This window comes from Zootoca vivipara, chromosome 9, assembly GCF_963506605.1.
Source record: "Zootoca vivipara chromosome 9, rZooViv1.1, whole genome shotgun sequence".
NCBI classification, from domain to species: domain Eukaryota; kingdom Metazoa; phylum Chordata; class Lepidosauria; order Squamata; family Lacertidae; genus Zootoca; species Zootoca vivipara.
Genome location: NC_083284.1, coordinates 28,902,561 through 28,929,878, shown reverse-complemented (window position 1 = coordinate 28,929,878; position 27,318 = coordinate 28,902,561). Strand labels below are relative to the sequence as shown.

At 38.7% G+C, this 27,318-nt stretch overlaps 1 protein-coding gene across 3 annotated transcripts; it reads left to right on the top strand.

Moving 5' to 3' along the window:
• Positions 1 to 735: 735 nt before the first annotated feature.
• On the top strand, positions 736 to 26,669 carry BBS7 (Bardet-Biedl syndrome 7). Of its 3 annotated transcripts, XM_035113327.2 has the most exons (19): positions 736 to 896; positions 5,074 to 5,139; positions 6,320 to 6,382; positions 7,209 to 7,384; positions 10,174 to 10,360; positions 11,393 to 11,465; positions 11,836 to 11,952; positions 13,941 to 14,071; positions 15,733 to 15,817; positions 16,366 to 16,468; positions 17,303 to 17,495; positions 18,332 to 18,406; positions 19,102 to 19,167; positions 20,660 to 20,799; positions 21,650 to 21,814; positions 22,369 to 22,478; positions 22,571 to 22,674; positions 23,072 to 23,195; positions 23,955 to 26,668. In XM_035113327.2, the coding sequence occupies exons 1-19, from the start codon at positions 861 to 863 to the stop codon at positions 24,089 to 24,091; spliced, it is 2,151 nt and encodes a 716-aa protein (XP_034969218.1). In that variant the 5' UTR covers positions 736 to 860; the 3' UTR covers positions 24,092 to 26,668. The 3 variants fall into 3 exon arrangements, with proteins under 3 accessions (XP_034969218.1, XP_060134557.1, XP_034969219.1); XM_035113328.2 differs by lacking the exons at positions 736 to 896; positions 5,074 to 5,139; positions 6,320 to 6,382 and adding an exon at positions 8,999 to 9,064 and having other exon boundaries at positions 7,327 to 7,384; positions 23,955 to 26,669; XM_060278574.1 differs by lacking the exons at positions 736 to 896; positions 5,074 to 5,139; positions 6,320 to 6,382 and having other exon boundaries at positions 7,251 to 9,064; positions 23,955 to 26,669.
• The last annotated feature ends 649 nt before the right edge of the window (positions 26,670 to 27,318 follow it).

Below are 27,318 nucleotides of genomic sequence, written 5' to 3'. Positions count from 1 at the left end.
TTCCCTCAATACTTCACAGGCTGTAAATTTTCAGTTCTTTCGCCATAATTCTTCCCATGTTAAGTTAATGGTTTTTCCAATACAGTATCTAAAGCCCACTTGATCATTACCTCCTTGACCTGTTCGTCTTTGACCTCTCTTAATTTTCCCCTCGGTGTTCCTCACCGCCACATCCGTTCCTCTTCTAAAAATCCCGCCTGCTTGGGGTGGCAGATGCCTGTGACATCGCGATCTCCCCCTCCAGCAGCCCGACCAACCACCGGCCCCACCCCTCCAGGTGCCCAGCAGCTGCGTCTCTCCCTGGTCAGATTCACCTGCCTAGGGCACCAGCAGCCCAGAGCGCGGGGCGGCGGCAGGACAGAGACCCGGAATGGTTGGTTCAGTCGGCGATATAAATAACATTATCTGGGCGAGCAGGGACATTCCTGCCCAGGGACAGCTCTGCTGCCCGGCCCAGAGAGCCCCGCACTTTTTGTGTGCAAGACCTCCCTTGTTTTTATGCAAGATGTGTTCGCCTTTTCCCGCGAGGTGAGCAGCACCGCGTAGCCATGGGTCCCCGCTTGCTTTCCTAGATGACTTTCGACTCCTCCTCGCCTTAACACCAATCCCACAAGCGGATGAATATGTAACTAGATGGGCACGTTCCTTGCTCAATCACAGGGCGCGCGTTCAAAGCGGAGCCCGCCTCCTCCCTTCAGGCTGTGTCCAATCGCGTAGTCCGGCCACGTTACCATGGGGACGCGGGGGCCTAGCGGGAGCTTTTAGGCCTCGCTGTGATGTTTGTGTGGTGAAAACAGCGCCCGGGACGAGGGAAGAGGGATAACGGTTTGCTTTTCTTAGAGCGCGGGAGGCTCGCCGCCATGGACCTGGGCCTGAGCCGGGTGGATTATCTGCAGGTAGGTGTGGGGGCGGGCGGGGGGGAGATCGCGCGTCAGTCAGCGAACCCCACTGCTTCGCCTCGCGCGAGAACGAGAGCGACGTTCTTCGCCTCCCCCTCCCCCCTGACGCCGTTGCGGACGCATGTTCCTTTCACAGGCAGAAATTAACCGGTGATAGAGATGCGGAGAGCTTCTTCACGTTTCGAATAATTAAATGGCCTTGCGGCAAAGGCAGAGGAGCCGCCCTCCCAAAATGCAGGAGCGCCGCGGGTTCACCTGTGGCCCTCGGGTGCCTCTTCTGCAGCCTCACAGCTCCAGCCAGCAGGCCCAGGGGTCAGGCTAGATGAGGGGTTGGAGAAGGGCCAGCATGGTCCGTATCTCCAGGTAGGGCTTGGAAAATACTGGGACCTTGGAGTGCCCCTGCCAGTCAGGGTCAACAGTACAGTATGAAGCTAGATGATGGACTAATCGTTTGACACGTGTTCCTACCTATATCAGGCATAATCAAACTCGGCCCTCCAGATGTTTTGGGACTACAACTCCCATCGTCCCTAGCTAACAGGACCAGTGGTCAGGGATGATGGGAACTGTAGTCTCAAAACATCTGGAGGGCCGAGTTTGCCCATGCCTGTCATATACAGTCCAACAACATCTGGAGTGTCACACCTCTGATTTAAGAGCAAATAGCCATCCGGATTCACCCCTCCTGTCAACCCCTTGGCTTTTAGATGTAGGAGTTAAAAAACCACCACCATAGTCCTGTCATTGAGGATGCTGCCATAGACAGCTCTCAACATGGTGCGTTGAGAAAAGTGATGTCACAGAAGAGGTTAATTTGAGATTAAAGTGTGCAGGCTTTTAAGTGTCACACAGGTTTGCTTGTTTTTTGTCAGGATGAGAGTGTGGGTCAGGCATTTGTTAGCTTTCTTCACAATCCCTTTATTGAAATAAATGGATATTCAGCTGTTTGTTTACTGTGGTTTTGTTGCGTTTTGCTTGACAAAAATTGTGTTTTAACATTACTAAAACATGGAGCCGTCATGGAATAATAATAGAATGTAGAAAACAGTTTTTGTCTGCAGACATGCTTTTAAAAGTCCTGTTAAATATAAAAAAACCTGAATTGTATTTATTATTGGTGGAGTGATTCCAAACAGATGCATCAGTATATCTTCTGTAGAACTAGGATGGAGTAACACATCAGCAATGTATATAAATAAATAAACAATCAGATTTATTTTGCCATTCCCAAACCTGTTCACAACAGGCATAAAATACAACAGGAGAAGGTGGTAAAAGGTGTATTAATTCACTTCCTGTCCCTGATTCATGGTTAACCCTTACAAGGCAGTTAACCTTACATGATTTCTCTGAAGACATTACATATGTTTGGAAGTGGATACTCAATTCTGACCAAACTAATCCCCCCTAGAGCAAAATATACATCAGAAGCCCTAGTTTGGTCAGAATTGAGTTAATGCAAAATACATTTACATGGTGGGAAATGAGCCACCATAGCTGCTAGAGGGCCGAGAAAATCTGTGTCCTGGGCTTTTTAGACTCAGCTACCCATGTACTATCTGAAACCAAAGGGGGTGCATTGGTTGCCAGATGTGAATTTATTTTCAGTGCTCCTACCCCACTATTAGAGCTGCTTTTTCATGCATCACTATATAGAGCTCAAATGATATATGATAGGCACAGCTATTGTACACAAGGGCAATAATTGGTAATAACACAACCACCGTTTTTCACTGTATTCACTTGTATTTTAGCTTCACATAGAATTGTCACAGTCAGTATATCTTGCATTTCATTATCCTTGGGCACTATTGACAGGTTTTTCTATACCTGTGTATGTGTTTGTGTGGCAAGTGAAGACAGTCCATGAAAGCTTTTGCTACAATATCGGCACAGCCCTATCCATGCTTTCTTGAATTTAAATTCCACTGTGTTTGGTCAGCCTACTGTAAGTGCTTTTATGATAATCTATAACAATTTATGACAACCATATTCATGTCCATAACCATAATTACCACAGGATCCTTTTTTGTATTGATTTTGCTGTTAGAAACACTACACTTATGACAAAATCTTAATATAACTTTTCAAATTAATCATGTTGAAATAACTACTTTGTTTTTTTATAATAATTTTTATTAATTTTATAAAATAAAACAAGACATACATTTCATATTCTCTCGCCCTCTTCCATCCCGCCCCCACAAGCCCCCTCCTGCCACGAGAGAGTCCCATGAAGGCTGGACGGTCGAAGGCGTTTCATTTTATAGCCGGGCCTATCTCCTCCCCCCTTCCCCCCCGAAGCCCACCCCTGCCACCTGCCACCGGTGAGCCCCGGGGCAATGAGGGAAGACAGAGGAGGACAACCGCCCAACTATCTGTCCATACATGTCTTTTAACCAAGAGGAAAAACAAAAAGAAAAACAAAACAAAAAATGTGACTTCCCCCCGACTCTCCCCCTTGATTTTCATAGCTTCTCATAATCATTCAATACAGTTTCATTGTAAAAAAAGAGAAAGCAAATTCCTACTCATCGTCATTAAACATAGATCATACCATTGTCAAAATTTATAAAAACATTTTTCTAACAGATATCATATTTTTAATTCCCTAGCCTGCTCTTCTCCCCAAAAGGATTTTTCATAAAAATAGTCCTTTCCTTATTTCCATATATTTCTTTTAACCTTAGTTGTTCATTACTTCCTCGTCACTCCTGGACTCCTTCCCCCATTTGATACAGCAGTTCCATAATAAATCCAAATTCCAAAATCAAATTCCATAAACCCAGTCCAAATTCCATAACCATTTTTTTCTTTTCTAGCCTACTTTTACTTCAAAACATCTTCATCCCACTCCCAATCTATCCCATTTTACCACCATGCATTTGTCCTCCCCTCCTTCTGCCCCTCCATCATCCCACATTCTTTCCCTTGCCTATTCACATTTTCCCACATTTCCCATGAAATCGATTCCACTTCTTGTTGTTCCAGCTCAAGAGGATCAGGGCCATCACCTAGATCCTGGTCAGTTTTTTCTCCTTCTTGCTGGGCATTTTCTTCTTCCTCTTCTGTATGTTCTTGCAATTTGTCTTCAAATGTTGATTTCTCACTATCAAGCCCATTATGGGTAGCTTTATTCAGTTCCTGGCATTGTTCCCTAATATCTCTTAACTGTGCATTGAGCTGTTGCTGCCCAGTTACAATGTCTCCCAGGAGTTTTAGCACTTTCCTCTGGAAAACAGATGTCCCGGATGTTGACATTCTCACACAAGGGCAGGAGAGAGATAAGAGAACAAAGAGCAATGGAGGATCAGAGTTCCCATACCGAAAAGTCCAACATGGCTGAAAAGCAATTTCCAAAGTTCTTGTAAAACAATCACTATATCTCTTTTCTTTTCATCACAAATTATTTGGCGTTCATTGTTGATAGCTGTCAACCTTCCCTCACATAGGAACCTCGCTGCCTCTCCTGGGGTGCCGAGTCCAGGGTTGAGAAGGTGTTTCTTACGCATATCTCACTTATTTTTGCAGGGTCTGCATTATTCCGATCTTCCCCTCCTTTAACCTGCTTTAGGAGGGGGAATTGTACATTCCTTTGGGTTTTTTAAATTCTCTATATCCTTTTTCTTCCTTGCTTCGGGCTAAAACACTGCCCCCAGTTCCTCAGTGGGTAGAGACTGACTCCCGTTTTTTAGGTCTCTTCCCTTTAGCCAATTGTCCAGATCAAAATCCAAATTAAAGTCCAAATTTACGATTTTGTTCCAAATATTGGGATAATTGGTCGCTGTAGCCTCGCAGTTCCGCAGCTTCGCAGATTGGAGTTAGTGATCTAATGTCTGTCGCGTCGCAGCTCCGATCCCACCGCTCACGGGGGCTCAAAACAGAGCCTTTCCGGGGGGGGGAGCCCGCTTTTGACGCCCGCCAGACGAACCTGGCCCCAAGACGCTCGACTTGGGGGTTTTAACGGGAATCCGCTTCACTGGAGCGGTATTCCCTTTCTCCAAAGTGCCGAGGTCCGCTCCGCTGAACGGACCCCCAACCGCGATGGCGTCACGACCAACCGGAAGTCCCTGAAATAACTACTTTGTATTGTTTGTATTGTGGTACATGACAATCCACTTTATACCACAAGAGTTGAAGCATTAATAATGAAATGTTTTTCTCCCCCAATTAGGTGGGAGTGACATCTCAGAAGACCATGAAGTTGCTCCCTGCATCAGGACGCAAGGCCACACAGAAGGTATGGAAATTTGTTGTTTTGAAATATTTCTGTCTGGGAAGGATTACATCCACAAATTGTACTCTGATGACAAAATCATATAAAATATCATTTTATCTAAGTCACAGAGCCATTCTCCTCAAAAGCTTGTAATGTAAGTGTTGATGGTGGAGCAGACAACATAAGAACACAACATAAAAAAGATGGGAAAGAATGAATGCAAAACGTTTTTATACTTTTTGAGTTGGGAATGAAGACATTAAAGGCAAGTAATTTGTATGAGAACCCAGAAATCACTGTAGGAATTTGAGGAGGGTATTGCGTGTTCTGAATGACAAAAGAAGTAGAAAATTTGGCAGCATAGCTTTGGATAGAGGTGCATAGATAGAGTTGTTATGTGGGAAGGCTGCAGAGTAGACACTTGTGTTGTCAAAGTATGCCATAGCTTGAAAATGAACCAGAGTGGTAATAGAGAGAATTGCCCCAAAAGGAAAGGATATTTGTTGTACAGTGGAACCTCGGTTTATGAACACCTCGGTTTATGAATTTTCGGTTTATGAACGCCGCGGACCCATCTGGAACGGATTAATTCATTTTCCATTACTTTCAATGGGAAAGTTCGCTTCAGTTTATGAACAGACTTCCGGAACCAATTACACCCATGCTTCAGTTTATGAACATTTCAGTTTAAGTACTCCGCGGACCCGTCTGGAACGGATTAATCCACTTTCCATTACTTTCAATGGGAAAGTTCGCTTCAGTTTATGAACGCTTCAGTTTATGAACAGACTTCCGGAACCAATTGTGTTCATAAACCGAGGTACCACTGTATTGGGAAAGCAACATAATTTGGTGACAGATTGAATATGGGAAATCAAAGAGATGCAGAATTCAAAGGTGAAGCCAAAGCTTTGTGTTTGTACAACAAGCAGGATGGTGATATTAATGGATGTGAAGAGTTGCTGAAAGGAAGGCAATTTGGAGAAGAAAAGGATTTATCTTAGGCATACTGAGTTTTAGACCATAAGGAAACAACCAAGTTGAAATATTAGATACACATTTGGAGTTGAGTTAGGAAAAGTATGGATTACAGAGATATAGTTCTATATTTCTATAGATTTCTGAAATACGTATAAATGTATTTCCTTTGCACTCTTAAATGAGTAATGTAGACATAACTTCCTATTACTTTCCTTTTAAGGTTGTTATTGGAGATCATGATGGTGTTGTTACCTGTTTTGGTATGAAAAAAGGAGAAGCTGTGGTAGGTAACTTCTCTCTTTACGTAGTTCTTGTAGCATAAATTTTAAATTAATTTATTGATAATGAAGCTTAATTTACAGATAACATATTGACTTATTAAGGCTCTTTATGGTATGTACTGGCTTGGGGAAAACATGCCCCCCCAATGTTTGTGCTCTATTTTAGACATTTTCAAAATAAAAGGATACAACCACCCTAGGCATGCATGTAATGCTCACATATTCACTGTAGTAATTTGATTAAATTCTCTTCAAGAAGCTTCTCCCCACAGAATCCTCAAACCTCTTTTTGAATAGCAGTTATGTTGATTATAACAGAGCTTGTTACTGGAAAACAACTACCATCATAATCTGTGGCTCTGCTATCTTGATTTCTCTCTAAATTTTCCCTCTTCCATTAATCTAAGACACTGAGGTCAGACTTTGGGTCACTTCATAAAGCAAGGTTTGATCTATGCAATGCTAGTGTAGGGCATTCTTAGCTCTGACCTTGGTCTTAGAAGAATACTTGTGATGAAACCTTGTGGTGTCTGTTGAAGAAAACATGCAAACTGTTCTTATTTGGCTGACCTTTCGGTATGAGCTCTTGTTTGGGTTTATTTGTGACCATTTATTAGACGGATTTTGGGACATTTGCAATTGTGTATATGAACTTTGTGCTTTTCATGGTAGAATCACACAAATAGCTAACTTCTTGAAATATATATACAATATAGTATAAAATAATTAAAAGCATACAAAATGGAGAGCATATATATTTTGTATCTAATATATATTATGATTTGTCGTGAACATTGGCACTGAACATTGTCTGTCTTCTTTTTTTAGCCAGTATTCAAGACCTTGCCAGGGGAAAAGATTGCAAGGCTAGAACTGGGAGGTGCTCTTAATACACCCCAGGAGAAAATTTTTGTGGCTGCAGGGTCTGAAGTTAGAGGTTTCACAAAGAAAGGGAAGCAGTTCCTTGCATTTAACACCAACCTCACTGAGAACATCAAAGCTATGTATGTATACTGAAAAATACATTAGTAGCCTTAGATGTGTTACTGTCATTTAGGTGCTAAATTGTTATCCTAATGAATGAAATAGATATTTGTTACATTTTAGTGTCCTGTTTAACAATCACTTTATGTATGCTAACATTCCTTATTTGCCTTGAATCTTAGCATAAATTTTATTTGTGTATGGTTCTGTATAAAGGTCTGGTTACCATCCTGCACTTTTGCAACAGTAATTTTGCCCTCAGCAGTGTGCATACACAAGCACTGACTTTAATGAAAGTCATTAAAATAAAAAACAGAAATTAGCTGAGTCATTAAAAGCTAATCAGTTTAATTGAAAGATAAGGTTGAAACAGTGCAACACTTTAGCTGATTCACAATTAAATTAAATCACAAATCAAATCTTCTTACTGCGTTTTCCAGAGTAATATCTGAACCTGTTGTGTGTATTACTTTAATCTCCTGTAATTGATGAAAACCATAAGCTGGTTTGACATAATACAGTATTGATAATTTAATTAAATGCTGATGTGCTGAACAATCTGTTGCTTTATTTTTTAACAAAAGTTTGGTGTGTATGATTGAAATTTAAGTGATACATTTTGTTATATAGTTGGAGTCAATAGTTTTTAAACAAGTTGAAAGAATGATAGGAGCATTGTTACCCTTGTTTGTTCATAGAATCATAGAATTGTAGAGTTTGAAGTGACCACAAGAGTCATCTAGTCCAACCCCTTGCAATGCAGGAATATTTTGCCCAGTGTGGGGCTTGAACCTACATCCTTGAGATTAAGAGTCACGTGCTCTTCCAACTGAGCTATCCCATTTGGGGAAAGTTGCAGATCACTGATAGAGTGCATACCTTTCATGCAAAAGTTCCAAAGGTCAATCCCTGACATCTCCAGGTAGGGCCGGGAGAGACCCCTGCCCCTAACTCAGGAGAGCTGCAGAGCTGCTGCTAGTCAGTGTCAGCAGTGCTAAACTAGATGAACTATTAGTCCTTCCGTTTCCCAGTTATGGTCTGAAGGCACATGAAACAACCAACTTACTATAGTTAAGTTGTTCTGGAGTTGGTCAGTACCTGAATGGGACACCTCCCAGGAGCCACATGTATGCCACATTGAATTCCACCTTGAGTTCCATGATGGAAGAAAGGCGGAATACAAAGTGACGCAGAGTTCAGTAGGTTAGAGCTTGGTGCTGATAACACCAAGGTTACAGGTTCGATCCCCATATGGGACAGCTGCATATTCCTGCATAGAGTCCCTTCCAACTCTACAATTCTATGATGAAATGCAAGAAGATAAAACATTTTAAAACATGTTGTCTGGCCAAACATGTCAATTCAGTCAAACAAGATCTGCATGTTTATGGATCGCTACAGAACTTGTTTCCCAACAGTTGAATTGGTGTACGCATCATGGACAATGATACTTCTTTTATGCATCTTTCAGTTCCTGGAAAACTATTATCTGTCTCCAAAAATAGGCTGGAATCATGGTATTCTACAATAAAATAATTGAATAAATATGCTTCTTTCTTGTACCAGTTTACATTCAAAGCTAAACTAGAAATATTTAGAAGCTTTATTAATTCTTACATCCTTCCTCTGAATAGTTGAAAGCAGTATTTTATCCCCCAAATGACCATGGGAATAGGCTGGGAGAAAATGACTTGCCAAAGGTAACACAATGAGCTTCATAAGCGACCAGATGTTTGATTCTGGGTTTTCCATATCCAAATTTGATGCTCCTCTCTGGTTACTGTTTTTTACTGATATAGTGGCAAACATGATTTGATTCTATTTTCTTTTCTACGTCAGCCTTTTATAGACTTCAGACTCTCTCTAGCTGTTATTAACCTTGCCTCAATACTGTGCATAATCAGTGGAATACTATTTTTTTCTGTTCTTAATCCGCCTTTTGTAATATCTCAGTTGAATTGCTGCTGCTTATCAAAGCTACTTAGAATTTAGACAATAGCTCTCAAAGTGATGGAATATCCCTAAGAATTTTAAAATAAAATTTGGTCAAGAAGGTTCTATATATAGTGCAGTAAGACTCTTTTGTAAGCATGTGCCTGTAATTACAATCAAACATATGTATGCTCTGTATAGATGTGCTAATGATATAATTTATAAAACAATATTGCATTTATTGAATACTTTAAAATAATGTCTGAAAGATAACTACCACTTAGAATGTGGTAGCAAATAAGAATATGATAAAAAACCAATGCTTCTCCAACAGGAGATCCAACATTACACAGAAACAAGTAAAAATTATTCTGATGTCAAGCAAATAAGAGTCATTTAATTCTGCTAGTTTACTGTTAAATTGCAGACCAAATTTGTTCTTATGAACTAGCCACCTAGGGGGCTAAGCTATGTGTCACCTGGAAACCATGTATAATGGTAGCTCAAATAGGAAAACAAATATTTCTGTTGGGGGTGATTGGAAAATGAGAACATTTAACCCTTTTGCCATTTCCACATTTCTAATCTACTCCCCTTCCAGACACACATTAAAGACCTGAGGGTGGGGTGTTTTGCCTTGAAGATGCTGAGTAGGGAAAGATGGCGTCTTTGCTCCTGATCCCAATGGAAGTGGCTTTACTTATTCTAAAATGGCCAATAGGCTACTGTTTAAAAACATTTGTTTAATTTGATCCTAAGTGCCTGTCCAGTCTTAACAAAATATAATAGCTTGTACATAGGAATGGTAGTTGAACTATTTTAACTTTTGGTGGCAGTGATTGGAATATAGTATTGATTATTACTATTATCATTTTAGGCATATATCTGGATCAGATCTCTTTCTTGGTGCAAGCTATGTCTATAATCATTACTGTGACTGTAAGGATCAGCATTACTACCTATCAGGAGACAAAATCAATGATGTTCTCTGCCTTCCAGTAGAGAAGCTGTCTTGCATTACACCAGTATTGGCATGTCAAGATAGAGTCGTTAGAGTTTTGCAGGTATACTTTATTTAATTGTTGCCATTACAGATAGCAGTTGTTAAATAGCCAGTAGATACCTTGTCAACACCTGTTTGAGAAAACAGAAATATATTATTATTTTAATTGTACTTTGAAATATTTATTCCAAAGATTTTTCCCATTTAAAAATCCTATTGGTGCAGGTCATCTGATAACTGGTAAACTCCAAGTTGCATACTTGAGCCTCAAAACTGTCACTTGTGGGGCTGCCTGGAAGGCCTTCTTTCCTTTCATGACTGAATTGGGACAGTTAATTTCTTCTTCCTATATTCAGTGTTGTCAGTGGACTATGCCTTTTAGAAATTCTATGACCCCTGGAATTACATCCTTCCAACAGCTTTTCCCCTTGTCCTTAGCAGAAGCCTAGTTTTCTGAAGCTCTGGACTTCTGCATTATTCTTGATGCTTTGTTTGGAATCTTAATAAGTGACTTTATATAATATCTGACTGTTTGTCCAGTATTTTCTGTTTCTGTTCCAGATTGATACATTTTCATGCCCTTGATTTTGTTTTTTTAAAAAAATTAAAATAATTTTTATTAAAGATTTCTCAGTTTAAAAAAGTATTGCATTGTCTCTTTTTCCAGGTTGTGTTTTCTACAGATCAGTTTCATTTGTTGTGAGACATTAGTGTTGCATGCAGTATAAGGTTGGGAAGGAAAGAGGGTGGGGTAGGGATGGTGCGTGGGGTAGGGTGGTAAAGCTTCTCTTCTTCTACGTAGTATATTTGTGGGGTTTTGTTTCAGCATCACTTTCTATTCGCTTGTTACTCCTTGCACACAACCTTCCCTTAACAATATCTTTTTTTTCAGTGGTGTTAATAGGCTTGACAATGAGGCTTTGGTTTAGATAGGATAGGTTAGGTTCTCGGTTTTATCCTAGCCTAAAGTCAGAAAAATAATACTGCTTGTTTAAAAGCTTTGCTTTTACACCACCTTCCCATCTCTCTAAATTAAAACGAAAGAAAAAGTCAACGGTTGAAACTAACAGTGTTTCTACTTCATTTTCTTGAGGGGTCAGATTTGCTGTATGAAATGGAAGTTCCAGGTCCACCCACAGTTCTGACTTTGAACAATGGAAATGGTGGTAAGCAGAATTTCTTGGTGCATTTTATTTCAATAAAAAGCATGACATGGATTTTAATTAAGGATCTGTAATATTGCCTAGGACTTGATACCCAGTCCTAGTAGTTGGTGTACTGCCTAGTAGGGTAGGCAGTACACCAACAGAATCACCATTATATCCCAAGCATCAATAACAAGCACTCAAAACTGGAAGATTGCCAAAGGGGGCCTCTATTCATAGTGATGGAGCTGGAACATACCAAAGAAGTCTTCTTTCCTGCCCTCTCTACCTCAGTTTGAACTAGTGTGATACAGAGAATCTTTGTGGACCGAATCTAATGTTAAATGGAAGCCTATTAAGAACTAATACTACTTTTAATTTATTTTCTTAGGTGACTCTGGTGAAGAAGTTCTGTTTGGGACATCTGATGGTAAAATTGGCCTAGTAGAGATCTCTGGTGTTTCTCCAGTAGAAAAGTGGAAAATTGAAAATGAGAAAAAAAGAGGTGGTAGGTGTCTTAATAATTTCCCACTAGATCATAGTTATTCACATCAGGCACAGTAAGAAATAGCTCCCTTAAGTACTGTGGTTTGCATATTGCATTTTGTATAAAATAACTTACAAGAAATATCACATCCACTGTCAACTCTCAAAAACAATTACTGTTACCATCAATTCAAACATGGACTTCAATGTTTATGTTTTCTACCTGGACTGTGTATGTTGTCCCCTCCATTTTACTCATTCGTATCAGGGTGTGACAAAAACAATCCCACCATCTGTCCTCTTTTCCTGCATGTCATTCATAGCATATATTATTTTGGTCATGTTTTTATTGGGGAATGTGGACATGGCTGTGCCAGTGTAGCTGGCATCTGGTTCAGAGAGAGAGGACATTATGCCTGCCTGAAGGGAGAAAAGAGGCTCTCCCCACTTCATCACTTGCTGAGTGGGGACTTTGTATGAGTGCGTATGTGACAGAGTATGTACCTATGCTAATGAGTTCGGAAAATAAGTTTTTCAAACTGCAAAAAGTACATGGTTACAAACAATGAGATCTGCCAGGCCTGTTGACCTAGTCCACTTGCACCTGGTTCAAATGGAAAAGTTTACAGCCAGCTTCCCCACTTATTTCTTGCTTAGAATTTGGTGAGAAAATTAAAAATACAAATGAAGCAAGTCTGATTACAGTTCTTAACATGCAATCAGTCTTGTTCTTGATTGTGGGCTCCCACCAGAGAAGTAAACAAGAAAGGAAGAAAGGACAGGAATGCAGAAGAACACTTAAAAGCAGAAACAACACTCAGGCGACCTAGGGGATGGTAATGCTGCTGCAGATTAACACAACTGCATGCAAATGTGATTCTGATTAATAAATTGATGCTCTAGATTTGTGTAACTTCAGCATGGAAACAATGGCCAACAAACACTGCATTGACATGAAATATGTTCTTCAAGTATTTCTTAATTGTGTAATTACATGGGTTAGTAGTGGGAGGATGAGAAGGAGCTGGTGTGTGCTTTCTTGATCATCCCACTGGTCAGTTTTGGACCGTTGGGAAATGGTTCTTCAGCCCTCTTCTGAAACTTTTGGTTTGAAGTCTAGATAGGACTTATTTTGGAGGTCTGCGTGTTTATTTTTACACACCTCAATGCCATGTTTTGCAGACATTAAACATTCTAATATGACATCAGATTTCAAACTAATAATAGTGTGTGTGACCAGTTTACCAGTTTTACCATTTTTGTGGCAGACATATCCTGCTATATGCGCAAGTATACAAATGGCAGGTGTGGTATATCCGTGAAGAAAATAACCAACCAACAATGCCTTATGTTAGTACGGTATTCAGTTTGGGGCTGTTTCTATAAATTCTGTACTTTATTATTACTGGAGTGAAATACCCATCCATCAGACAATAATCCCACCTAGCATGTAATAGTTTATCATAGATAAATTTTAACATTCTGCTTTTAAGAATCTAGTTTTGCCAGAAGTGGCTTAGTCATTGCTGGCCACATGACCTGGAAAAACTGTCTGCGGACAAACATTGGCTCCCTTGGCCAGTAAAGTGAGATGAGCGCCGCAATCCAACTGGACATAATGGTCATGGGTCCCTTTACTTTTAATAATGCAGTAATTCCAGTGAGGACATTCAGTTGATTTCTGTATTGGGTGATAGTTCTTAACACAGTTCTATTTATTTTGTTAAAGGGGAAGGACAATAGCTCGGTGGTAGAGCATCTGCTTGGTTTGAAAAAGGTTTCTAGTTCATTCCCTGCCATCTCCTGGTTGGCCTGGGAGTGCCTCCTGTCTGAAACCCTGAAGACCTGCTACTACCGGTAGTCAGTACTGAGTTAGATGGATAAATGACCAGACTCTGTATATAATTAAGAAAGTTTCCTAGGTTCCTAAATTGCATGTGAGATTTACAAGATGATATGATTAGTCAGTTGGATGTAGATACAGTACATGCTTCCTGTCCTGTTTTTCAGGCATCTTATGTATGGATAGCTTTGACATTTTGGGAGATGGAGTTAAAGAATTGATCATCGGTCGCGATGATGGAATGTTAGAAATCTATAACTTTGAATATGCAAAGAGCCCCATCCTCAGATATGAATATGTAAGTTTATTAATGACTACTTTATGTAGGAGGAAATTTTCTTAGTATACTTTCTTTTAAATAAACTAAATTCTGTCAGCTATTGCTTTCACATATACTGAGCCATCTGTGTTACTAGCAAGTATGGGAAAGGCTGGATGCCAATGTTAGAATAGAGAAGGGATAGGGAACCTGTGGCCCTCCAGATTATTTTAGACTACAACTACTATAATTTCTATCTGTTGGCCATGCTGGCTTGGACTGAAGGGAGCTGGAGTCCAAGAATATCTGAAGAGCAACAGATTTTCCAGAGAGGCTGGGACAGAACTGCACATGTTCAGGACCCCACAGGTACAGGGTGATGCCCAATGTAATCTTTCAGAAACTAATAGAAATATATAAATACCAGAGATTCAGGCTGTGATGTAGCACTGCAGCAGAGCTGAAGCTTGCATACCTAGAAAGAGATCCTCAAACCCTCCTCTTATTCCCCCTCCACTCTTTCTGCTGAACAATGCAGAGTCATAAAATTATTCCCAGGAGAGGAGAAGAGCCACATGTGGTGTTGAGAATTATGTAAAGTCCTATTGTGATGCTTCCTATTATGCTAACAGAAGAGCTGGGAAGTACTGTATTTTTCATTTATTTAGTACATTTCAATTTCTACCAGCATGGAACTTAAAGCAGGACACCTGGGTTTCCAGCTCTTCTGCGCATGCACTGACCAGGCACACTTATATATCTTCAGCAAGGTGGCTGTATAGTGTGCCCTAAGAACCTATCTTTGGACAGTTAAAACAATAAATTTCTAGGAAGTGCGCCAGGCATTTATATCTCACAAGAATGCAATCAGAAGCAGGTGGGACAGATCTCCGCATGTAGCAGTAGTGTTAGACTATTCTTATTGTCCCTTGAGATAATAGTACAACTCAGTTTTCAGTTTTCTTTAACATTGCCTTTCTCCTTTATAATTCTGTTGCATTATTAAGGATTAGTTTTCTTCTTACTTTTGGGTGATATCCACTGTTAGTCGTACTCAGATTAGGCCCATTGAAATAAGTGAATGTAAAACTATTGATTTCAGTGGGTTTACTCGGAGTCTATTTTAGTTGCATATCACATTGTATATTAACACTTAAAAAATACTAGGCTGTATCCAACATGGTGCTGAGTAATCATCCCATCAGTGCAAGGATCCCTTCAGTGCTTGTGCACTGGGACCTTCCCCCTCTCCTCCCCCCAGATGACCCTTAAATCTGTTCTAGGGGTTCCCCCAACCCTTTGGAGCAGATTTAGAAGCGGCAAGAGGGACAAGAGAGGGGAAAGTCCTGTTGTGCAAGCAGAAATCCTTGCACTGATGGGATGCTTACTTAGCGTTACATTGGCTACAACCCTATATTGAAAAAATGGGGAGTTACCGTATTTTTCCCGTGTATAATACTAGGTTATTTTCTTGAAAAATTAAGCTTTAAAATTGGGGTTGTCTTATACATGGGGGCAATTCCCCCCCCCCATTTTCTCATTTTGGAGTCCCCAGAAAGATACATGGTCTTATACATGGGGGCATCTTATAGATGGGGAAATGCAGTATTTCCCCCCCCCCCAACGGATACCATTTTTAAAGATTAAATAGAATCTAACACACGTATTGTTCCTCAAGTCTTCTTCTGTCTTATTTTTAGGCCTTGTCAGAAAGTGTCACATCTGTTCAAGGTGGCTGTGTTGGGAAAGAAGGCTATGATGAGATCATAGCATCAACATATTCAGGTTCTTTTTTAAATGTTTCTAAATATCTGGATTTTTTATACATTTAACAGGATTTTTTTTTAATGGAGTCATAGAATGTGTTCTCTGCTCATATTCCCTTAAGTCAGTAGCTTAACTTGGGAAGCTGGGCCCTGGATGCACAGCAATCAGTATAGTGCTCTGCTGACCAGGCCCGGGGCCATTGAAGGGGCTTCATATGCATACCAGTTGCTGGTGTTGTATGTCCTTTTCAACTTGATGGAGGTTTTATTTCCTGCATATGAACAGTCCATAGAATTATAGAATTGCAGAACTGAAAGGGACTACGAGGGTCATCTAGTCCAACCCCTTGCAATGCAGGAATCTTTTGCCCAACATGGGGCTTGAATCCACAACCCTGTGATTAAGAGCCTCATACTCTACCAACTGAGCTATTCCAGGTTTCTATGGTAGTTCACTGTGCTGGTTCTCAGTTTCAGACCCTAAGGATCCTGGTTAGAGCCTCTGGCAGTGGTACCTTCATAACCCATCTGTAATAATTTTAATAATTGTTCATATCTTCCTTTTAGGGTGGGTGTCAGGACTGACTACGGAGCCTACCCACAGAGAATGTGGATCAGGGGATGGCTTAAAGATGACTCATGAAATGCAGAACAAGGTTTTGTCCTTAAGGTAATAAATTGTTTTATTACAATGCAAAAGAGAAAATACTATAGCAATCTTTGCCTTATGCGGGTGCATATCCGGAGCACATATCTAACCTTACCTGCTGGATCATAACTATACGTCAGTTAACTTACAAAATTTCCAGTATAATCTTTGTGATAGTACAGCAATTCATTAATAGTATCATAGTTTCAGCTATGTGCACTTCATTACATTGTTTGGTTTCCTTTAAGCATCCCTGTAATTTCCACCTTTCTAGTGCAAAATTGCTACTATGTGGATGTACTGAAAGAGATGCTTTCTCCATTTTTCAGACTTAAAATATATATTATATAAGTTGCAGTGCCAGTTTGGTAAGTTAGTGGAGACCTGTGAACTGACATTCTGCTGGGACTGGGCTTCTTGATCCCTTTGTGACATTTCATAGGAAGAGACCCTGTTTTGAAATAAAGCAAAAAAATCAAAATAATGTTACCTCAGATAAATTTTAGTAAGCTGTAGAACTGAACAGATGTTACCAAAACATATTTGTTCTGTCCACTGACTTGAATAATTTTTGAAAGATGGTGTTAAAGGAAGTAAGTAAAGGAAAACAAGTATTAGGGGAAAAATATAGAAAATGAAGTTCTGTTGCTTTAACCCCATTATGCACTTTTCATCTGAATATTTTTTATTAGGACCAGAACTTTGATAATACATTTATATCCAGTATTTGTGGGATTATATCTGAAAACTTTTTTGCAATCTAGATGGAAAATATCAAGATAAAAACTGTTTTCCTGGCATCAGCTTGTTATCTAGAGCAGCTTTTTAAGCCTACCATTCTGTTGTTTGGCATAGGAATGAATTGGAACAGCTACAGATCAAGGTACTTCATGAGCGTGAAAAATACCAGCAGTCTTCTCAGTCCAGCACTGCTGTGTCAGCAGTCCCAACCTTCAGCATAAATGATAAGTTTACATTAAATAGAGATGATGCAAGCTACAGCCTTGTTTTAGAAGTCCAGGCAGCAATTGATACTGTCTTGCTTCAGGTGAGAATTATTTAGAATAACTTTGTAGACTTGGTAAAAAAATTCCTTCCAGCAGCATTTTATTTTATTTTATTATTTATTTTGTTTCGACTACGTCAGACCAACATGGCTACCTACCTGTTTGTAGACTTGGGTATTTGGAAACTTTGATTTTATTTTTAAAATTAAAGATGTGTTAGCTTGTTTTCATATTATATTAGATAATTTCACTTAAGTGGAATACCATTTAATAGTATGCACTTTCTCTGAAACTTGCACTTGTGCAGAATGACTGTAACTGGGTGAGATGGGCCCATTCAGGCTATGTAGAAGTCAACACAAGCACTAACTTTTTAAAGACACATGCTGAAGTTATCGGTGCAATGTGCAGAAAGTTGAGTACACCATAAGGATGTCTAAAATCTTTTTCAGTGAGATCTGGATGCACTTAAATTTCTTCGGATTGTGCTCTTTGGCTACAATCATGCATCACTAATAAATGCTTTATCCCATCCATTTACTTCCAAGGGAACGATACGATTAGGATTTCAAACTATATCTGCACTAAGTATTTGCTAGTAATCTGTGTGGTTTGGACTTATTTTGATGACAGTCAATTCCTTTTTTGACACCGGCTCCTTTTTGTGCTTTTACATCATATACACCTTTTCCTTATTACTGTGTGCATCGTTTTTGAGTTCTGAAGTGTCCCATGGCATGTATAGGTACCTAATACTTATTTTTACCATAATATTATTTTTACTGTAAAATTTCTCAGAGAAGATAACTTGAGAAAGTATATTTGAAACATCCGCATGTTGACCTTTCCTATTACCTGCTACTGTTTCTCCCCATAGTGTGATGTTCCAATAGATCTAAAGGATGTGGATAAAAATTCAGCTGTGGTTAGTGTTGTTGACTGCGAATCAGAGGTATGTAAAATGCCAGCTCTTTTCTACATAGTTCCAAACGCTTATGCTGAATATCAGCTTTTAATTTCATGGAGTGTGTTCTAGTGAAGTTTAATTGTTGAAGCTGAAAAGGGGGATAAAAATCCCTTACTAAATATTAAACATGCCTAGGATTTATGCAATCCTATGTATGTTCATTTGGAAGTAAGGCCAGTTGTGTCAAATGATGCTTGGTTCCATGTAAATTTGCATAAGATTGCAACCTAATTTATTATATCAAACCATTATGATTTTAACATTTTTGTAACTTTTTCACTTGATGAGCATCCAGTTATAGGTTTTCTGCTATGGGGCTGAATTCATATTGCAGAGAATTAAGATGATGATGGTAATTGTTGTTGCTCACATAGAGCACAGGGTGCCTTGTTTTTTTAAAACAAATTTTAGAACAACTTTCCTAGTTTCCTTTTAAGATTTGTAAGTTAGGCTGCAAGCCTTTACTCAATGGGAATAAATCCATTGAACTCAGTGGGATTTATTTTTGAGTAGCAATACATATGCCTGTATTGTAAGCGTACAGAAAACGTTCTACTGATTCTTGTAGAAAACAGCTACTACTAAAATGACTTTAACTGCTTTAGTTGTAAATAAAATTAAAAATTGAGCCTTTATTGCTATTTCTCAGTATGTTATTTCACAATCTTCATATTCCACAGCCAAATGGCAACTTCCTCCTTGCCACATATCGCTGTCAAGTAAATACCACAAGGTTGGAGCTTAAGGTAAAATATAGGAATGCTTGTATATACTTAATATAAATTATGATTAAACATGTTCGTTGTACATATTGTTGAGTGTCTGAACTTTAAAAACCTATCCAAAGAGCAGCAGTGGTGGTAAAGATCCTGGGTAGGAACATCTGTGAAAACAGAGATTAATGGTTTTTCTATTGTATTGTTTTGATTCATAAATTATACAGTACTGGTATTTCTATTTTCAATTACAGTAAATACTGTTGTGGTGTGGACAGAAGTTGTTTACCATAATGTCTTGTCATAAGCTACTAAACAATGAGATATAAAATGGAAGTCTTTGAATGCAATCCTGTACCCTTGTACCCAGATGAAGCCCAGAGGACTGAGTAGATATGCATTGAATTACACTATAGGATAGTTTGTAATAAATTTGTATTTTTAGAAATAAGGTTTAGCCCATTGGATAGGTTTATTGAGTTTATGAATTGCTTCGCACAACAGAAAGTCCCCAACCAATTTGTAATAAGAATAAAATAATTTGAACATGTATTTAAAATAGATTATTAAAAGTTTAATCCTCTTTCAGTGCAGTGAGAGATACAAGATGACCTCTGAAAGTACCATAGTCCCATTTTATAATGGCGTGGGTGGATTGTCACAAAGTTCCCACATTGCAATTTTCAAATGACTAGTTCTTTATAAGATATATTAGCCAAGTGTAGGCTGCTGATGTAGCATCATTCTTTATGGCTCTTTGCCAGACACCCAGGTCAATTAATTTCTCAGGGAGGTATGGGTAATACAGTGGTGTTAGAATGAAAAGTGTTATGAATAAGTTTTCAGTATTCACATTTCAGATGAAAATGGAGTTGAGAACACAGTGATTTCAAGATAAATTTTAACAAAATCAATAGAATGGTTTATTGGAATATAGCAGTGTTACTTTAAAAAATCAGTTTTACATCTTCATTTAGGAAGATTGCAGATGTGATTATGGTGACATTAAGGTATAAATTTTAAAGCCCCTTTTAGTACAGTTTACATGAATGACAATCTGCAGGCTGCACTCCACCTCTAAGCTGTTGTGGTTCACTCAACCCTCCTCTAGTTGAAGAGAGGGAGTGAAGTTTGAGGTTTGCTGACTGCTTTCTTTTTCGCAGAGGAAAGATGAATAGCACTCAGATCTCCCAGTCAGATAACAGAAATACATGAAGCACACTTTAAAATGCTCATACCATATAAGTCGTAATTCTTCTACATAGCATTTTTCAGTGTTAGTCTGAAATAAAGTTTGATGTGACGGTTGTTAAGGCTGCCGTCTACCTGGAAGAAACTCACTGAATTCATTGGGACTGCTTTTGGGCTTAATTTTAGTATTTTACAGATGGTTAAATAGATGTTTTGAAAATGTCTTTGTGTTTTGCTGGACAAAGGTAGTACCCATCTGCTAGAAATGGTAATTATGAAGTCATCTATAATGAAAGTTAGTTCACCTTTATTTTCCCCCTTCCTTTGACAGATTCTATCAATTGAAGGTCGGTATGGGACTCTGCAAGCATATGTAACTCCAAGAGTTCAACCAAAAACCTGTCAAGTTCGGCAGTATCAGATTAAGCCACTTTCACTTCATCAGAGGACGCATTGTATTGATCGTGACAGGTATTTTTGATAACAACTGGCTTGTTTTAATTTGAATAGAGGATTTAATTGTGGTTCAAGGCAGTGCTTAGTAGAACCCAGAAGCACACCTGCAGCATCTACAGTGAAAATGCAGGGGCTGGATTTAGAGGAGTTTTCTCAAACTAGGGAGTTTCTTCCATTGGAGTAAGGTGGTTGATTTGATGGATCTCCTGGATCCTGCTCATGGGAATTTGTGTAGATGTCGGGTGTTATCTTTGTAGGGAGAACATCTTCCTGCTAAAGCTTAGTAAAATGCAAAAAGTCTAAAGATTGACATTCCAAGTTAGTTCTTGAAGGTTATGGCTCTCACAGATCAAGCCAAAGAAACCTCTTGTTGCTTTGCTGTACCATTAGAAAGTAGTAGTTACAGGTAGGTAGCCGTGTTGGTCTGATGTAGTTGAAACAAAATTAAAAAATTCCTTCTAGTAGCACCTTAGAGACCAACTAAGTTTGTCATTGGTATGAGCTTTCGTGTGCATGCACACTTCTTCAGATACACTGAAACAGAAGTCACCAGACCCTTATATATAGTGAGAGGGTGGGGAGGGGTATTACTCAGGAGGGTGGTGGGAATGGGTGATTGACTGATAGGTGTGGTAAACCTGTTGAGGACTGTTAACGACTGCAATTGGTCTTACAGGAAAAAGCAAGGGGTGAGATGGCTAAAGATAGCTTTAACATGTATAATGAGATAAGAATCCAATGTCTTTATTCAGACCAGGTCTCTCCATGGTTTTAAGTTTGGTAATAAGTTGCCAATTAGAAAGTAGCTTTTGTTTCTGATGGTAGATACTCTTTTGTAACAAAATGCTTTTTTTATTTTATTCAGACCCATGAATACACTAACCCTCAAAGGCCAGTTCAGCTTTGCTGAAGTTCACTCCTGGGTGGTGTTTTGCTTGCCTGAAGTTCCCGACAAGACACCAGTGGGGGAGAGTGTCAGCTTCTACTTTCAGAATACTTTTTTGGATACACAACTTGAATGTACTTACCGGTAAAATGAAACGCAGTTCCTGAAACATTCTGGTTTTGTTTGAAAGGCTATATATAAAATGCTGAAAAGTAGATCCCAGTAAAGCATGCTTGTTCAGGACATTGCTTTTAAAAATGTACAGCTTTTTCTTTTAACTTAAGTTATCTCTGACATGTCCTTTTTAATGTACAACTTAAGCCCTAAAAATCTTTAGGCTGCATTTGTAATCTCACCTGGTAATAAGCCCCTTTAAATTCTATAGAACATTTGAGTATACAACATCTAGAAGACCACAGGTTCCTTACCTTTGTGAGTGAGAGTTGTCTAGGGTTTCTAAGATAAGACTGAGAAACTACCAGAGATACATTCAACAGCTTACTATTTAAACTGTTTAGAATTAGTATAATTCTGTTCAGTCCTCCAAATATAAGTCAGGGTATTTATAGTGGAAGTGTATGAGGAGAAACTAGAAAGATGGGATTGTGTATTTTTAATATCACTGGACAAGTCTGAACCTTGTAGCAAGTAAAGGCACAGTTTTTACCAGTTGTTAATTTCTAACATCTTCTATATAGGAAAGGCGAGGGCTACTTTAAATCTGACAATATATCCACAATATCCATTCTAAAGGATGTGCTCTCTAAAGAAGCCACTAAAAGGAAAATTAATCTCAATATATCCTGTGGTAAGAATTCTTAATTCTCTTCTTATTGGGATACTTAGAAATGCATAAAAGTTAACAAACTAATGAGTTGCTTTCTTGTGGTGATCTTCTAGATATAAATGAAGTATCTGTGAACCACACCTTAAAGCTAATCCACCCAAAATTAGAATACCAGCTAATGTTGGCTAAAAAGGTTGAACTGTTGGATGCTTTAAAAGTAAGTCTTTGGTCACTTTCAAAATTACAAGTACTATGGAGGGACTGTGTAGTGGTTTTTCATGTTTGTTTGCTATGTAATAATCACACTTAGATCAGCTGGACTTCCAACCAGTAGCACTTTGGTCCTATTGGGACATGAAATCTATTTGCTCACCCTCATGCAGACCAAGTCTACTTCTAGATCCGGGATGGAAGAAAATCCTCTTTGTGGCTAAAGATGGAGGCTCTTAGCAAAGGATTATGAACATCACCTGGGCTAAAGGCTGGTGAAAATCTAGCCTATCTCTTTTCTATGTCATTGTGTAGCCATGCATCTTAAAGCTCCCAATGTTCATCTTTTCTGTCAGGTTTAGAGGGTTGTAACTGTCTTAACATTTTATTAACATCAATTTAAGGAATTGCAGGCTCATGAAGGAAATACAGACTTCCTGATTCCAGAGTACCGCAGCATTTTGGAGGAGGCAGAGGAGCTGCTCAAAGAACACAAAAAACAACCTACATCTCTTGAAAGACTTTATGGTTGGTTCATTAACACAATTTTTCTAATTTTCTGTAGTATTGTTTTTCCATTCTTGTTAAATATTCCTGCTGTTTACTCTTGTAAAAAGAGAGGTCTGTTTCTAGGGTGGTAGTTCTGTACAACATAAGAGACTTCCCATGTAAAAGTAACATTTATGATAGAAGACTTTGGATATTTAAAGTCTGTGTTAAGAACAAGTATTTATTTTAGAATGCTTTGCAACACATGCAGCATGTGGTTAAATATCTAGTGAAATGGGGCTGGGTGTCAGAAATCTGAGTGAAATCAAGAGTAATATAGAACAAATGAAATCAACTTTTTTGTTGACTTCAAGACAAGGTGTTCTGTAGCCAATATTCCCATAGATTTATTGGTACATCTCTGTTCATCAGCAGTCCTTGCTGGATTTATTTTTAGTAAAATCCATCTCTATAATCTATGTGTATTTCCTTTAAATATGTGTTTCTCCTTTGGCACTACAGAGGCACAATAATACTATAGAATTAAAATTATGCACATAAATTCATTGACACAGTCATTGAGAGTCAGGATACAATTTGCTATCTGGGCTTTTGTAATCATTTTCATTCAAGATAAGATCTGTATATGAAATATATGCATATCGGTGGTCTGATTTCTCCTTAGAAATGAAAGGTAAAGGTGATTGTACTAAGATCATGTGCACATTAGAGCTTTTCTCGATTTAAAAGGAAACACCAATTTGTCAAAATAATAAGTGTTTACATTTTTTCTTCCAGGTATGATTACAGATCTGTTCATAGATAAATTTAAATTCAAAGGCACTAATGTGAAAACCAAAGTTCCCCTTCTCCTGGAAATTTTGGGAAGTTATGATCAAAAAGCATTAATTGCCTTTTTTGACAGCGCTGCTTAAATGGGAAGAATTGGACCAGCAATCTGAAGATAAAGTAGTGGACATAGAGCAGGCATATTGGATCTTCATTTACTTCCATTTTAAAATATATGTTACTATACTTTATTTTATTGATTTATATCAGTGTCTTGTACCTGTTATTTAAAAAAATGACTGATGTCAAGAACATACGTTATATGAAATCACCCCCCCCCTTTTTTTGCTTGAACAATGGTTGGTATTGTTAGCTAATTTGCAGTGAGATCAGGTACATACAGTCCAAATTAGTTTTGTATAAAACATTCCCAGATTCTTACTTTTTAATAATATACAATTGGATTTTAATTTATTTTAGCTATGAAATGAGCAAACTTTGAAGCTTGAAAATTTTGAATATAGCCATGTAAAATTGTTCACTGTATTTTCTGTAAATAGTTGAGCAAACCCATGATCCTGCTGTCCTGGCAGGTCATATATACCACTGCAACATTGATGTACCTGGTAGCTTATACTTGTCCAGTACAGGAGAGAGCAGGAAAATATGCAAAGTAGCGGTATACCTTCAGCATCCATGGAAGTGCGGTTACAAGGTCTGTGTCTGAACCCACATGCATATCCAGCTCTCACATGTATTCCACACTACAATAAGTTAAGGATATTTTTTAGAGATACAACATGCGCCCATTATGAGTATGTGTTTACCCTTATCTTTATGCCCCAAGAAATTAGCATCCAAGAGGAATAAAAAAACATTGCTTACTTGAAATGAAAGTGATAGGGTATATAGAAGCTGCTTAAGGCAGTAAAAATACAATATAAGCAGGCAGCATACATACACATCCTGATGATCTAAAGAGTAAAATAATCCCTAACTACTCCAAAAGCCTGAAGGGAGCGTGACAATTTTGCAACAGACCCACACTAAAAGTGAGAAGGGGAAGGTGAAAGGCATACCTGTCCTCAAGCAAAGTATAGTATCAGGCTGGTCCTTGGGAGTGTAAAGAGCATCTGTGTTAGAGCTTGTGAGAGTTAACTATCCATTGAAAATCTGGAAAGTATTCTTTTTAAACCATGTATTCACATGGAGGGGGGAAGTAGTCTTTTGGATGAATGATTTGTCATAATACTTTTATTCCTTTGTTGCATTGTTTATTTCCTGCACATTTTTGTCTCCGCTCCCCCACCATTTTGTTTACTTTTCTCAGTTGTTAGTTGAAATGACATGATCATAGGGAGAAATGAATAACTGGCTATCTTTGATTCCTGAATTCTAAGTTTATTTTCTATAAACTCTATTGTCTATGCATTGCCCCTGCAGGAGGGATAAATTAAGTTTGCTGCTATAACCAGATTAGTGTGCTGATCTTTACATTAAGTGTAGAGAAATCAGGAATTTACCAATGCCATCCAGGCTACATTCAGAATAAGAACTAGCTCCAGGGTCAAGATAGAAACCATAGGAAAAGTTCATATTTCTGTACAGAATTTCAAAATGCCCCCCATGTCAAACCGACATGAAAAGAGCAGCTTCTCCCCTCCTCACCCCATCCTACATACAGTACACAAATTGCTGGGCATTGTGTATGTGTACAGAACTGTACATGTGTGTTATATGCAATTATGTATATAAGAAGGAAATTGCTAAATTATTTTAAATAAAACTATATTAATGGCTCTAGTCTAATTCATAATCACTTTGATAAATAGAATGTCTAAATGTGTGTGTGCAAGTCTCTGAAATATATCAAATGTGATACAATGAGCATTAAAAATGTTTTAAAGTCACATTATGTTTGCATTGTGGGTGGAGGTGTATTGCTCACTATTTGTATTACAGCAATAGGTGCTTGTTACAACTGAACGCAACCATATGCCAGCTGCACTTGTAGGATATGAATTCCATGGGATAAGAGTTGTATTTTCCCAGATTGAAAGTACAGTGCTGAGCAAGTGCAATCTGAGCAGCAGCAGCAGTGAAACCTTGAGGAAAGGTGCTTTTTCAAAGATGCAGCAGCCATACTTTTACTGCATGTACTAAAAACTGAATCTCTACAAAGGGCTTTAGACAGATGTGGAGTGGTCTAATTTTTATAAGGTTGTAGCAGAATTACAAAGAAAGATAAATCAAGTAATAGCTTCAAAAATGTCTACTCAATAGCTTGGTTGCTGAACAAAATTTGAAAATGGTGATTTTGAACTTGAGGAAATTCAATGCATGGAGTGGATTAAGGAGGTGCCTCTGAGAAACATTCTGTATTTAGGGGTGGTAATTGGGGGAGGGTAGAATGGGAAATGGTAACTTTGAGGTACCTTAGGGCTGGGCAGGCAACACACACGTTTGGTAAAATGCCTGATTTTCATTCCAGCAAAATACCAGGGGGAAAATTGTTTCTGAGGAAAGCTGCATATGTATCTACAGAGAAAGGGTAAAGCAAAGCATTCACACTGCATACAGTATGTTAACAGCCTTCTGTCCATTTATTCCAAGGCACTTAAGGACATATATACAAGGATAATATATTTGAATATATTTTACCAGTTTGGTAATAAGATTGACTTTTGTGAGTCCACCCAGTAATTTTCATAGCTTCCCCAGATGGTTTCACTGATCCAAGACCAGCATCTATTTTTGGCATAAGGAACTAGGGACCAAACCTGTTGCAAGTAAAGCGTCTGATTCCCAATCCCCTCATATACAACATATAATGGCTGGAATCCCAATAGCTCCCTGCATATAACACGTCATAGCAGTTTTTTTGTCACCTTTGTATTAACAGCTCTCCACCCTCCCAAGTTCCCTTCAGGGCTGCCCAGACCTGGATGCCATGAATTGTTGCTGACAGAAGGAAATATTGTCAATCCCCTGTTGTACTTGCATGGGTGGTAGCATGTCTTGGATGCCACCTGCATCTAGGCTACCCTCTCCCAATCTGCAAAGTGAATAGCAGAACATTCCCCTTATTTTATTATTATTAGAATTTATATACCACCCTATACCCGGAGGTCTCAGGGCAGTTCACAGTAAAGATCAACATAAAAAACCACAATATATATCCAAATAAAAACAACCCAATAACGCGCCCCCCCCCGCGAAAAAAAACACTTTTTCTAGTGTTAGCTCATGCACAAGCTAAATTGCAGGAAATGGCACTGCAAATAAAGGTCTAAAGGAAAGGTGGTACGAAAGTTTGTTTCTGTGCTCTCTAGAGGTAAAGGGACCCCTGACCGTTAGGTCCAGTCGCGGACGA

Coding starts and splice junctions, on each gene's coding strand:
- BBS7 (XM_035113327.2), top strand. CDS start 861: ATGGACCTGGGCCTGAGCCGGGTGGATTATCTGCAG. Junction 11,953..13,940: donor AAATGAGAAAAAAAGAGGTG/GTAGGTGTCTTA, acceptor CCTGTTTTTCAG/GCATCTTATGTATGGATAGC. Junction 15,818..16,365: donor CATAGCATCAACATATTCAG/GTTCTTTTTTAA, acceptor TCTTCCTTTTAG/GGTGGGTGTCAGGACTGACT.